The sequence below is a fragment of the Lampetra planeri genome, chromosome 44, assembly GCF_965212315.1.
Source record: "Lampetra planeri chromosome 44, kcLamPlan1.2.h2, whole genome shotgun sequence".
In the NCBI taxonomy this organism is placed as follows: Eukaryota; Metazoa; Chordata; class Hyperoartia; order Petromyzontiformes; family Petromyzontidae; genus Lampetra; species Lampetra planeri.
Window position 1 is genome coordinate 8,736,369 of NC_136150.1, and position 12,519 is coordinate 8,748,887.

Sequence of the window (12,519 nt, forward strand, 5' to 3'; positions counted from 1 at the left end):
ACTCACTCACCCACCCGCCACTCACACACACCCAGACACCCACTCGCCACTCACACACACCCAGACACCCACCCGCCACTCACTCACCCACTCGCCACTCACACACACCCAGACACCCACCCGCCACTCACTCACCTACTCACCACTCACACACACCCAGACACCCACCCGCCACTCACTCACCCACTCGCCACTCACACACACCCAGACACCCACTCGCCACTCACACACACCCAGACACCCACCCGCCACTCACTCACCTACTCGCCACTCACACACACCCAGACACCCACCCGCCACTCACTCACCCACCCGCCACTCACACACACCCAGACACCCACTCGCCACTCACCCGCCCGCCACTCACACACACCCAGACACCCACTCGCCACTCACTCACCCGCCCGCCACTCACTAACGCACCGACCCGCCGCTCACGTGCCCACTCACCCGCAGGCCCACTCACCCGCCACTCGCGCGCCACTCGCCCGCCACTCACCCGCCACTCACTCACCTGTTAACAGCCCTGAGCCGGTGGTGGAATATTCCTATGGTGGGGGACAAGTGGTTGGGGCAATAACACGGCCCATCCTTCCTCCGGAGTAAATTAAACGTGTATAACTTTGTGGGGAAGTTATGGATATACTGGCCCCTACCATAGGAAGGTGTAATTTCCACCTCTGGCCCAGGGCCGTTAACATGAGATGGTTACATGAATGATGATGCGCACTGAAACGAAATGGGTGCGAGCCGATGACCCATCAACCGCCGTCTGTGCCTCCTCCACCCCAGGCTCCACTTCCGCTCCCTGTCTCATCTTCATTTTCCCGGCCATCTTCTACATCCGCAACGTGCCCGAAGACAAGGAACCCATGAGGTCGCCGCAGAAAATCGGGGTGAGCAGCGGCAGAATGTGGAGGCGTCACCGCTGGGTCTGGATCCAGGTTTCAGCCACCCCACGATGACACCGGCTTCTCGGGTGTAATTGATGGTGTCAGCCCAGTCACCAACGACTTGCAGGGGAGAGAAAAACACGTGACTTTTTATTTGGTTCTGCACTTTAAAAATATCACGTGCGTCAATAACACGTCCCTAAACAGGGAAAAAATATTTATAAATAGGCGAGGTTACGGGCAATGGGCCTACTTCATGAAACACACGTGGCCCATGGTATACTTTAGAAAGGCAGCGCTATTGGCACGTGTGTTGAGTTTTGCGCCGATGCAAATGCGGCAACACCAAATACTTCATCAGTTTGACTGCCATACAACAAACATTACTCTCGGTGGCAGGGAGAGGGAGGCAGCGCTGCCCCCTACCGTGTGTAACAGAGGTCACTTGAAGGGATGTCAGAAGTAGCTCTGGGATATCTGCTTCCCCCCGGCCGTTGTTTCGCAAAGGCTTGCCACTGAACAAAGAGGTTCGAGGAAGGGGACCACAGTCAGTGGCAATCATCCCGAGGGTGATCCCACCTCCACCATTGTGGACAAGGCGTACACACAGCACCAGCCTTCAAACAAATCGCTATGTTGCTACGTGGTTTTTCCCAATTAACTAAACCTCTGGTTCGTAAGTACGGGTGTTCGTAAATCGAGGACTCTCTGTACTTGTTTAAGGCTGAGTCGACGTGGGGGAGGGGCAGGACCAGTTCAAATATTTGCTACTGTTGTGGGTGGGAATTGAACTTCGATCACTGGTTTCGTAGCACAGCGACCCAATCACTGCACCACCAATCCCCACACGTGTGCATACACCTCCACGCCTGTCCATATACATGGGCAAACGCACCACGTGTTTCTGTTTGCATTGTTTATTTTGTCTCACTCTTAAGTCTAAATGTATTGCGCTGTATTAGCTACAATCAATCTCTCTTGGACTGTCCCCAGGCGGCGATCTTTGGGCTTCTGGGTGTGGCGTTCATGGTGATGAGCTTGGGACTCCTCATCAACAACTGGGTTTCCCCGGAGGCTGGTGGCTCTGTAGGGGGCCACTAGTTGTCCCCCCCCCCCCCACCTGCTCCACCTCTACCTCCCTGCACCAAGCACCGTGGCCACATCCCATCCGGGTCCTTGACAGCAAACGTGGGACAAGGAGGGCGGCTGCTGCTGCAGCTGCTGCCGCTGCTCCTGCCGTGTGGATTCAGAGGTCTGCTGCAGGGAGTTTTGGCCCCTATATTTTAGTTTAACACGGTAGCCTTTTACATCAACTCTGATCCCTCGCTCGAGGGTAAGATGTCTCTTTTAAGCGGATAATTAAAAAAACCAGGGTTTTCTGTCGAGTCAAATTGGTAGTTGAACGTTTATTACGTTTTGTCGAAAAAGTTCAAGTGTCCCCTCCTGCTCAAAATGAGGATTGTGAGGCAGCGTTTTATCTCTCCGTGGCTTTGAGAGCCAGGTATGGAAATTCCACATTACCACTGTGGCAGAGGCTGGGCCAGTGGTTCCCAACCTATTGCTCGTCGCGTTCCCCTCTCCAGCCCCATCTCAACTGTCCGCTTGCTTCCTGCCACCATGTAGGTTCTAGACTTTACAAGCCACATTTACCCCCCTCCCCCTCCATTTATCAGTTGCACGTGTAGCGACCCAGATCATCTCAAAGTCCATTAACCGTGAACTGGTCCCAACAAGCGACCACTGAAACAATGCCGGCTCCACAGCCCTCTTCGAGAGTAGCCATATCCAACAATTCAAATGAATACAGCGCCAGCGTGTACGCTACAGCACCTCTGCAAGGGGGTAGGCGTCTTCAGACATTAGGTCTCAATGGGCACAGACAGCACTGTCCTGTATGATGGCACTATTCAGTGGCACATATGTTCAGGATGCGACTATTCACACAGCGCGGACTTGCAGAGTCGTCACTGCACGCCCTGGGCGTTCGATGCTGCATCTCCCCATCCGCGTCTCACGGACCGCGCCTCCCTTTCCCCGTGCCCCCTTTTATCCTCAACACCCGCACCCCCAGTTCCAGTCCTCCCACCGCTCCCGCTTCCGTTGCCCTTGTGTAGAAACCGACATTGCTTGTCGAGCTCACACCCCCCCCCTCCCATCTATCCGTGCCGCTTGGGCTCACCCCAGACTGTACCGCGTCGGTCGCTGCACATGGAATTCAAATGCCGCACAACGTACGAGCACAACTGCAGGAATTGCTCGTGGCCAGAGGTTAGAGCAACACAGCTTTTGCAACTCCCACGTGACCACACCCCACGTGACCACACCCTACGTGACCACCGCCACCACCGCTACGCTATTCGTCTGGCGTGCCCCCAGGGGTATGCGGTCCCCGTGGGGATGCCACTCGGTGCCCCCTTGGGAGGCCTTGCCTCCAGCCTCCAAACTGCTGGGCGAGACTCACACGACGATCGCCGTTCATTTCCACACAAAGCGGTACTTCTTTTGTCAACCCTGGTGGTAGGGTGGGCTGAGTCGACCTCCAACCCATGATAGGATTTCATTGTTTATCCCCCCCCCACCCCCTTTCTGGCAACCCGTTAGAATCTGTTCCTCCTAAAAAGTTTGCAGTATTTTTTTTGTACAAATCTTAGGTGGAATTCTGTAAGCAAGCACGTGTATTATCCGACACGTAGGGGTCCTACAACAAGTCTTGAAATTACTGGAGGATGGAGGATATTTTTCTCCTCCACCAGGATTTTTTTTTTGGGGTACGAGGCTTTCAGATGCCACTGCAAGGCGATCTCTTTTACTCGCTGTAAAATCGAGGTGGGGATAGATTTGCACCAGCCCTGCAATATCCTTGCACGCACCACCTGCTGGCAGGGGAGGGCCCTCTCTGCCAAGGGAGGGCCCTGCGAGGGGATTTTGGCCACCTCTTATAACGCTGGCCAAACATCTTTTATACCGGGTGTACTTACCCACAAGTCACCCTTCCCCACTTCATGCGATATGCTGACCGACCAATCGGCTCGGCATTCCAGGTGTGGGGGGGTGAGGGTGTGGGGGGGGGGGGTGAGGGTGTGGGGGGTGAGGGTGTGGGGGGTTAGGGTGTGGGGAGGGTGAGAAACTCGCCCAACCCCCCCCATCATTTCAACTGCCGCCACTCGCTAGGAGATGTGAACCGGTGACCCCTCTGGAGTGCGAGTCCGGCGTGCCGGCCCGTTGATGCCACCACCACCATCACCACCGCCGCCGTGGGTAGCGTGTCCCATGCGAGTCTAGGGACCCATCCGCAATAACCCCGTTACCCACCCACCCCGGAGGTCCCCGTCTCACTGTGTCCTCCTCCCGCCTCGTGACAGGAAGACGTTTGAATGGTGTTCTTGTTCGGTATCGTTTAAGCAGCATTGACCAGATTTGTCGTTTGAAAAAATGTCATTATTTAAAAACAAGGGAGGGGAAGAGACTTAAACTGTAAGTGTGTTTTAGCAGATATCACGCCAGAGGTGTGGAGTAATTAAGCAAATTGGTTTGGTGACACTGCATGGGCAGTGGTGCACAAGCACAAGTAAAATAACTTTTAACAAATAACACTGCGGCCGTGAAAAGGACAACAATATATGATGAGCAACGTTTTAGACAATGGCCCTGCTTCACAGCACACATGTGATGATGAATGTGCTATTAAGATCATCAACGTCTGTGATAGCTATTAAGACCCTTTGTCCTCAAACGCCACCTCTTACATACATTTCCTTTTGTATGCACGTTCAACCTCTTTTGCACGTAGCCAACCGTGCTCAATCGGGGGAAGGACATTCTTGATTTTTTCGGTAAAGTCACGTCGATAGAAAAATAAAATAAAAATAAAAAATGTAAAATTAAAATAATAAAAATACATTGAAAATAATAAAAGCAGAAAACCAACAAAAATAAAATGTAAAATAAATATACATTGAAAATAATAAAAGCAACCAACAAAAATACAGCAAACTAAACGTTTTTAAGGCCACAGTGTTTTTGACAAACGTGTTGAATGTGTTTTTTTTATATAAAGCAATCAGAACTCATGAATATTATAAGTATTACAAACATTGCTACTGTTATTGAAAACAGATGTCAGCTAGCAGTCACGATGACAGTTCTAATCATGCGAGAGTATTTAAAAAATTATCTTTGAGTAGCGACACGTGGAGTAACGTGGAACGCTAAAGGACTCCACACTTGAAAACGTGAACAACTTGGGCAGTGAAGTCCTGGGGTTTGTCACGGGGAAAATTGTTGAACCTCTCCAGATTTTAAAGCCACTGAACCTTTTAAGTGTTTGGATTCAATAGAAAGACATTGAAAGCGCCTGGAAGGTACTTGTTGGTAATGTTTTTTTTTGCTGGTAAAAAAACTAAAATATTTTTAACAAAATATCCGTCCTTGAAATAATAACCGTTTTGTAGATGCTGTGTAAAAGTATGACGCGATCCTGTGTGGAATTTAACACGGAAACTGCCATGACTCGAGGCTTGGTTGTACACCTCAAATCGCATTTACAATTGACAGAACTGTGTTATCAATCCACTGCCTCCATGGATGAAGTCCTGGCTCAGAGATAATCACTCGCCACCTCACGTCTTAGGCGTCGCTGCCAGGGAGTAGCATCTTGGATGGCTTATTCACATTCTTAGGTTTTTTCGGTAAAGTCACGTAGGTAAAACATTAAAATTAATCAAAGTAAAATAAAATGAAAATCACGACATTTCGGAGGCAACACAAGCTTCCGTCTTCAGGTGGGACCGTCACAGCACGACAGCTGCATTGGATGGCTGGCCTGCTTTCGCAGTCCGTGCCACCCCACAAAGCAAAGTATCCAAGCAGGCGTCAGGGGAGGGGAGTTGCGACGGCTCTCGCACAACTGTTGTTGCAATCGGGTGCAATGTTTGCATTTTATAATTCCAAATTCAATAATGTCATAAAACGTTTGTATTATACAGCTCTGGTGACACTTGATATTCCGATAACACCTTATCAAGGGACTGCTCTGAACCCTCAGATGATGTTTAATTTGTTTGAATTCCACAAAGGATGCTCTACGGTTTTAAAAAAAAGACGAGGAACATCTGGGAAGACTTTTTCGATCAGCACATAAGTAGCAAAGTGTTGTGAAGTCTAATATATATTTTTGTACCTGAATTTTAGAAGTCAACTTTTTTTGCAACTGTTAACCTTTCCATGCCGACTTAAGATGCAAACGATGCTTTGTCTCTCTTTATTTTTCTCCCGCCCCTCGCTTGTGTCGTCCGTGAGGACGCGCGGGAAAGCGTGCCAGAGGAGAGACTTTAAAGTGGAGAAGTAATGGAGTAGAGTTTGTGTCGGCTTTGTGTGTTTCCGCGTAAAAACTAAATCGTGCAAAATAATTTCACGAACAAAAGCTTAATCTAGGTTCCGTGAAACGCGGCGCTAAAATCGCATAGCACCTGTTTTGACCCATCAGCAAAGCTTGGCACGAAGCACTTACACTTAATTTTAGCAGCGAAATGTTCAATACGTGTGGTTTATGTCAGTGGCGTTACGTCCTGCTTGAACCCGTCCTAACTTGCATTCCCGCTTCAAGATTCACCAGGCGATGCTCTGGCAAACGGAGCACCCTCTTGGCATGTCCGCACACTGCAGTGACGAAAACTGCCCCCAACATACTCCAACGGCTATGGCAGAAGGAAGCAATTTTCACTCGACGCTGCCGTCAATTCATCCTTCGGCTCGCGACACGCACGCGATGGAACTCGCGCACAGGTCGGATCATATTCGCGGTGCATTTGGTATTCGTGCAGTCCCGTGCAGTGCACATCGCTTCAAAGACCATCAGGGCCTGCTGCAGTGGCTTTGTAGGAGGGGGAAATGTTTGCCAGGTGGCTCCCCCCCCCCGCCCAATCATGACATTTGCAAATGTACAAACATTTGCAAACATTTGCACCGTGACGCCGGCACCCAATGGCCTACCATTTTTGGAATGCCACCACCGGATCTTAACGTGTGCTCTGAAGCAGACTGGATATCACTTTTAGATATTTTTTCCTTCGGATTGTACACAGGCAGTGTTGACCAGTGCAGCCGCTGGCTTTGGACGACGGATGCTTGCAACAAAGCAGGGACCGTTATTTTTAAACTCCGCTCGAAGTCGCGGGTCGTAGGGTTCACGCAACGCCTGCAGCCACTAGTGGCCGCTAAGTTCGCTCAGTGCTGAATATGAAGTATCCAGGTCGCGACGATCCATTCAATTTGCCTGCGTGGGTGGCGAATCCTTTCGCCTATCGGTACTTTTACAATTTTTCAGAAATTTCCATAGCTAGTTGAAGGTGATGCACAAGAATAGCCTGCACATGTGAACGACGACGACCCCCTCGTCTCGTCTTACAACATCCGAGCACAAACTTTACGGTACACATGGGTACAGTACGAATGTATGCAGAACTTCTTTCGCGCCGTATATACCGTGCGCACATTACCGAAATGACTGGACAGCCACTGAACTGGTTACAGGCGGACAAGCCGGCCAGCTCACTACAATTCCAACCACTTTTGCCCAGGAATTTACAATATCATGTCAGTTCATCGCTGGATGACGCTCTATCGCCCCACGTGGGTCGTGTGGATCTTTAGACAAACGCTCTTCACCATGCTGGTCGGTATACAAAGCGATGAAGGCGGGGAGCATGAATGTGGGAGCATAGAAGTACAGCACAATAATGGATTCGGCTGAACTTCCCTCTTGCCCACAATCATTTTTGTTTGTGTATGCTACCATATGTTATGTTGTATAAGCACTGCCCTCGTTTTTTGGTGTCTATGTTCACCAATCAACTTCGTCTTCACTCAAACATCAACCAGAACAGTTGGCCTGGCTGGACTCCACGGCACGTAGTGAGTAGGCTGGAACTTTACCAACACGTGACCGTCTTAAGCTCTGTCGAATAGTCCCAGTGTCCCGACAGTCACTTGAAACTCAGAATGACATTAGTCGACGATACCTCGTGTACAATGCCTGGGGATTCATTTTAGCCGGAGGCTGAGCTCCAGGGTTGTGGAGGGTCCTGGGGAGGGGGCAGGTTGTGGAGGCTTTGGTGGCTTGCAGCCCTCCCCCCCCCGCTCAGAACAGAGTATCTGGATGCTGCTACTATACATTTCCAAATGTTAAGCCACTTCGTTGAGCTATCATTTGTGATAACCAGGTCCGGTTTCTGAAAAAGAGCGAATATAGCTCAGTTGGCCTTACCTGGTGAAATGAAGGGTTTAGCCGAGGGCAGATGATAGTTTATTTCGCGTGACAAATGAAATCATGGTGACATCCGCCAGTCGATGTTTTAAAGTAAACTGTTTGGCGAATACAACTCAATGCTTTTTATTAATGCAATTAAAAAAATCGGAATGAAAAAATTAAGTACCCTTTTGTTAATGTGGTGTACAATTTACCAGTGAGAGCCAAGGCGACTTTTGCACCACTCGAAACGCGACCAACCTTTACGATATTTTACAACGTTGAAAATACTCTATACCTCAAGGAGGAATTGCAGTGACTACTCGCTTAAACACCTGACCCCTAGGGAAGGAAGCTATCGATGTGTCTGACGATATTCACGATTGCTCGCCACGTGACTGTCGCGTGCGTTGTCTTGAGCATTTGTACAGGTGTCAAATCATCTCTCCGCAAGTCAATGGCGATGCCCCTTACTAAAAATTCAAAAAAGCCATTGCTGAAACAAATACACACGGCTAAATTCTCTACGATTGGGAAAAGTTTCACGGTTATGTAGCGTACCAGCCCACTTTATCCCTAGATGTACATAACATCAAACCCTAGATGTACATAACTTCAAACCCTAGATGTACATAACATCAAACCCTAGATGTAGATAACATCAAACAAGGGGCACAGAAGGAACTCCCCTGCGCGTGGAGTGAAAGGGATATTGCCGGAATAGTCAGGAGACGAGACCCGAAAATCACGTGGTAGCGCTCAAACGATTTAACTTCATGCAAAAAAAATAACATTTAATAAAAAAAGAGAAATGTAAGATAGGGTAAGGACAAACTGCATATGCGTATCTGCATTGTAAAGAAAATACACGATTGAGGGTCGGGTTTGGTGTTCATTGTATGCGTTGTAGACATGTATTCAAATTGTAACGGATGTGTGTGTACAAATCATGATTGGTAGCTGACAGGTTATTGAAAAATATGATTTGATAAAAAAATAGATTTATTGAATGTTCTTAGCATCCATGGGTATTTAAGTTCCTTTTATGCATTAGAAAAACACAAATCTCTAACCCTTTCTCCAGGTAGCTTAATGTTAGTCTACCGATGTTGTATTTATGTATTTAGCATAGGTACTGAAGAGATTTCGTTTGCTCTTGTTCGAATCACTTCATTACTGTCTTTTTCACATCCAAGACTTTGTTGTTGTTAAGACCACAGACTGCACGCCCAGTCCCCGTAGTGCTGCGAGAGGGCCGCGTGGTGAGCGAGTGGCGACCTATGGCTCGGAGCTCACGATCCTTCAAGGCAGTCTTGGGTCCTTGGATCCAGCCGTGGGCCCTAGAGGCCGGCTCCAGCACATGGCCTCGGCTCTCTGTCTCGACCTCCTCGCTGCGGGCCTCCGCTCACAACGACTCGGCTCAGAGCTGCTGGCCTCGACAATTGCCCCCCCCCAACCCTCTTGAGTCCAAGACTGCCTTGAGGTCAAGCAGTACCGTGTCACGCAAGCCCCCCCCCCCCCCCACTCTTGCACTCAGTGCCACGGTCTCGTGCAACCGTGGGTGGCATTGCACGGCAATGTTTGTGCCGTTCCGCGCGTCTGTGCGCACGCGCGTTGGCGAATGCGCGCGCGCCATTTGCGCCTCTTCCTCGGGGCCAAGGCTCGCAAACTGGTGGACACCTCCTGGGTGGTCACGCTCCTCGGTGTGTCGGCGAGAGGGAACGTGTTTGCGATCTGGGCTGGTGCGTGACGGTACCATACCCTGGGGGGGCGCTGCATTTGTGTCAAGGCCAGTGAACCATCTCGTGATGCTTCGAGAACAATGCACCACGGGGGGGGAGGAGGGGGGGCTGAGGCTCGACGTGAACTGAACTACCGACGTAGCCACATATCATCATACACTGTCACTTTAAAGTGGGGGGGTCCCCATCGTATTGTCGAACTCCACTCGCGCCTGTCGCTCCCTTCATACCACGCGGCAGCAACGGAATCCGTCACCGCTGCTGCTTTTGACATTTGTTTTCAGTGAACCTCACCCTCCATCTTCAGTTAACGTCACCATCTTCAGTTAACTTCACTCTTCATCTCCAGTTAACCTCACCCTCCATCTTCAGCTAACCTCGCCCTTCATCTTCACTTAACCACACCATTGTCAGCTAACCTCACTCACCATCGTCAGTGAACCTCACCCTCCATCTTCAGTTAACGTCACCCTCCCACCACAGACAGTGCAGGGGAGAAGCCGCTGTGGGACAACACTGAAGCTATTTTAGTTTTCTCAAGTAAATCTTGGCGGCTGAAGTGAGCGGTCCGTGGCTTTCCTTTTTTTTCAAACCAAAGTTTTATATCGACCGCTGTCAAAGGTTAGCTACGCAATAGATTTCACTGAATACCGAATATGAGAATTGGTAGAACCTTGAAGGGAGCTGCTCCGAGGGTGACCTGCTTTTCGCCTTGTAACGACGCGTGTACAGAAATCCGAGTGCCAGCCAGTGCCGGATTAAGCTAGTAGCATATGTTATAAAGGGGCCCTAATTTTTTTTTTAAACCCATAAACATTGAAACACATACATTTTTAACTTGCATAATAAAGTAATTGTATTTTTTCATTTGCTATACAGCCAGATACTACGACAAATCGTTAACCTTAAACACCCAGTCGTTCATAAATTTGAAGGCGGTGTCGTACTATAGTAATAGAGCAAGTGCAGAATCACTGAACCGGAATTGATAGCTTGAAAGCATTTAGCGCGGGGCCCTTGAAAGTGCGGGGCCCGTAGCTACTACATATGTTGTACTACTACATATGTAGTAGCTACTTTTGCTACGAGGATATAATCCGGCTCTGGTGCCAGCCACCCCCTTTGCCCCCTGGCAAGTTTGACGACCCCCAGTCTGATGCAAATCTCCTTGCTCATCAACGCCTTGGATATCGTCACACTGCATACAGCACCGTACACAACAACAACAACAAAACCCGTTTGTGGTGTTTAAACACAATGTGACGCACAGCTGCTCTGTGCTGCGTCTCGTCGTGTTCCCGGTTATCAGGTCCCACCGTCTCCACCGTCTTTGTCCCACTTCGCGGTGGCGTAGCGCGGTTGGAGCGTGCCCTGGTGCGAGCAATTAAAATGTGCCGCCCCCCGACCCAGTTTCCACCTCTATGTAGCCGGGCAGCTGGCACGTTGGACAGCTCCGCCATTGTTGCCCAACTGGCGACGTGACGACCCGACTGGTCTGTGCGGTCAGGCGCAGCGTGGCTCTTGTGGGGTTGGACAGCGTGACGCTTGTAGCAGAGTTGGGCTGGGGGAGGGCTGGTGGTGGTGGTCGTGTTATTGTGTCCGTGACTCATGTAAGACATTCCGCAAGTCATCCCCAAATCTTGACGTTGTTCCGTCACGAATGTGTCACCCGGCTGGAGTTTGAGTACTTTAACAAAAACACGAAAAACGACTCCCGCGATCGGACCCCGTGTGTACGCGTAACACAACAATGCTGTGGAGGTCAACGTCCGACGTTTAAGGTCCCAGAGGATTCCCCCGAGTAATGTCGAGGTTGTTTCGCTTTCCGTTAGCCGTGGAAGTGCCCTCAAGCGTGACTTGACATCGCGCACCACGGTCGACTTTCTATCGATGTTCGTGTTTGTGTGTGAAGCGTCACTCGTCAATCATGTTGTTCATGTTGTGTACATTGCTGATGCCCGTGCGAGTACAGGCAAGGTTGTGTCAAGGGTTTCGTTTTCTCCTCTCTCCGGTCTCCAAGTCATTTGCTGTGCCGTGCAAATTGTAAAAAAAAAACCCGTGTGACCCTCGAATAGAGATACTAGTGAAGAACCTACCACTGACGTTATGCGTCGCATCTCGTGCACGTGTTGAGTACGAGTGTTACGAGGCACACACGCTCACTCCGATGACCAAGTCACCTGGGTTCGAATCCAGGCAGCCACCTGTGATCAAGTGCCTCTTAGAAGTCGGTGCAGATCGAACGCTGCTGCTGTTGTGAATGTGCAGCAGCAGGAGCAGCAGCAGGGATTGATGATGGTGGTGGTGATGGCCGCGTTCCACACGGCTGAGGCTGCCACGCAGACGCGAGCCCCTGGCAGGGACAGCCATGCCCCGTGGGGTAGAGAGCAGCAGCAGCAGGAGGCGGCTGTGAGTCGCACTGCTGCTGCTGGTGCTGTAGAGAGCAGCAGCAGCAGGAGGCGGCTGTGAGTCGCACTGCTGCTGCTGCCACTGCTGCCGGGAGTTCCACAGTGAGTCGTGGTGCAGCAGGGAGACAGGAGGAGAGCCGAGAGAGACGCGGCTGGGGTTGCCATGCCCCGTGGTGTAGAGAGCAGCAGTCGCACTGCTGCTACTGCTGTGAATGTGCAGCAGCAGCAGC

General features: G+C 50.3%; 1 protein-coding gene across 2 annotated transcripts in view; it reads left to right on the top strand.

Moving 5' to 3' along the window:
* The window catches only part of LOC144732909 (sodium-coupled neutral amino acid transporter 3-like), a 130,782-nt gene extending 128,504 nt beyond the window's left edge, over positions 1–2,278 (top strand). For both annotated transcript variants that reach the window (XM_078614573.1, XM_078614572.1), the window contains 2 exons: positions 793–896; positions 1,887–2,278. In XM_078614573.1, the coding sequence (XP_078470699.1) occupies positions 793–896; positions 1,887–1,994 (212 nt within the window). In that variant the 3' untranslated portion in view covers positions 1,995–2,278. The remainder of the gene's footprint in view (positions 1–792; positions 897–1,886) is intronic.
* Positions 2,279–12,519: the final 10,241 nt, after the last annotated feature.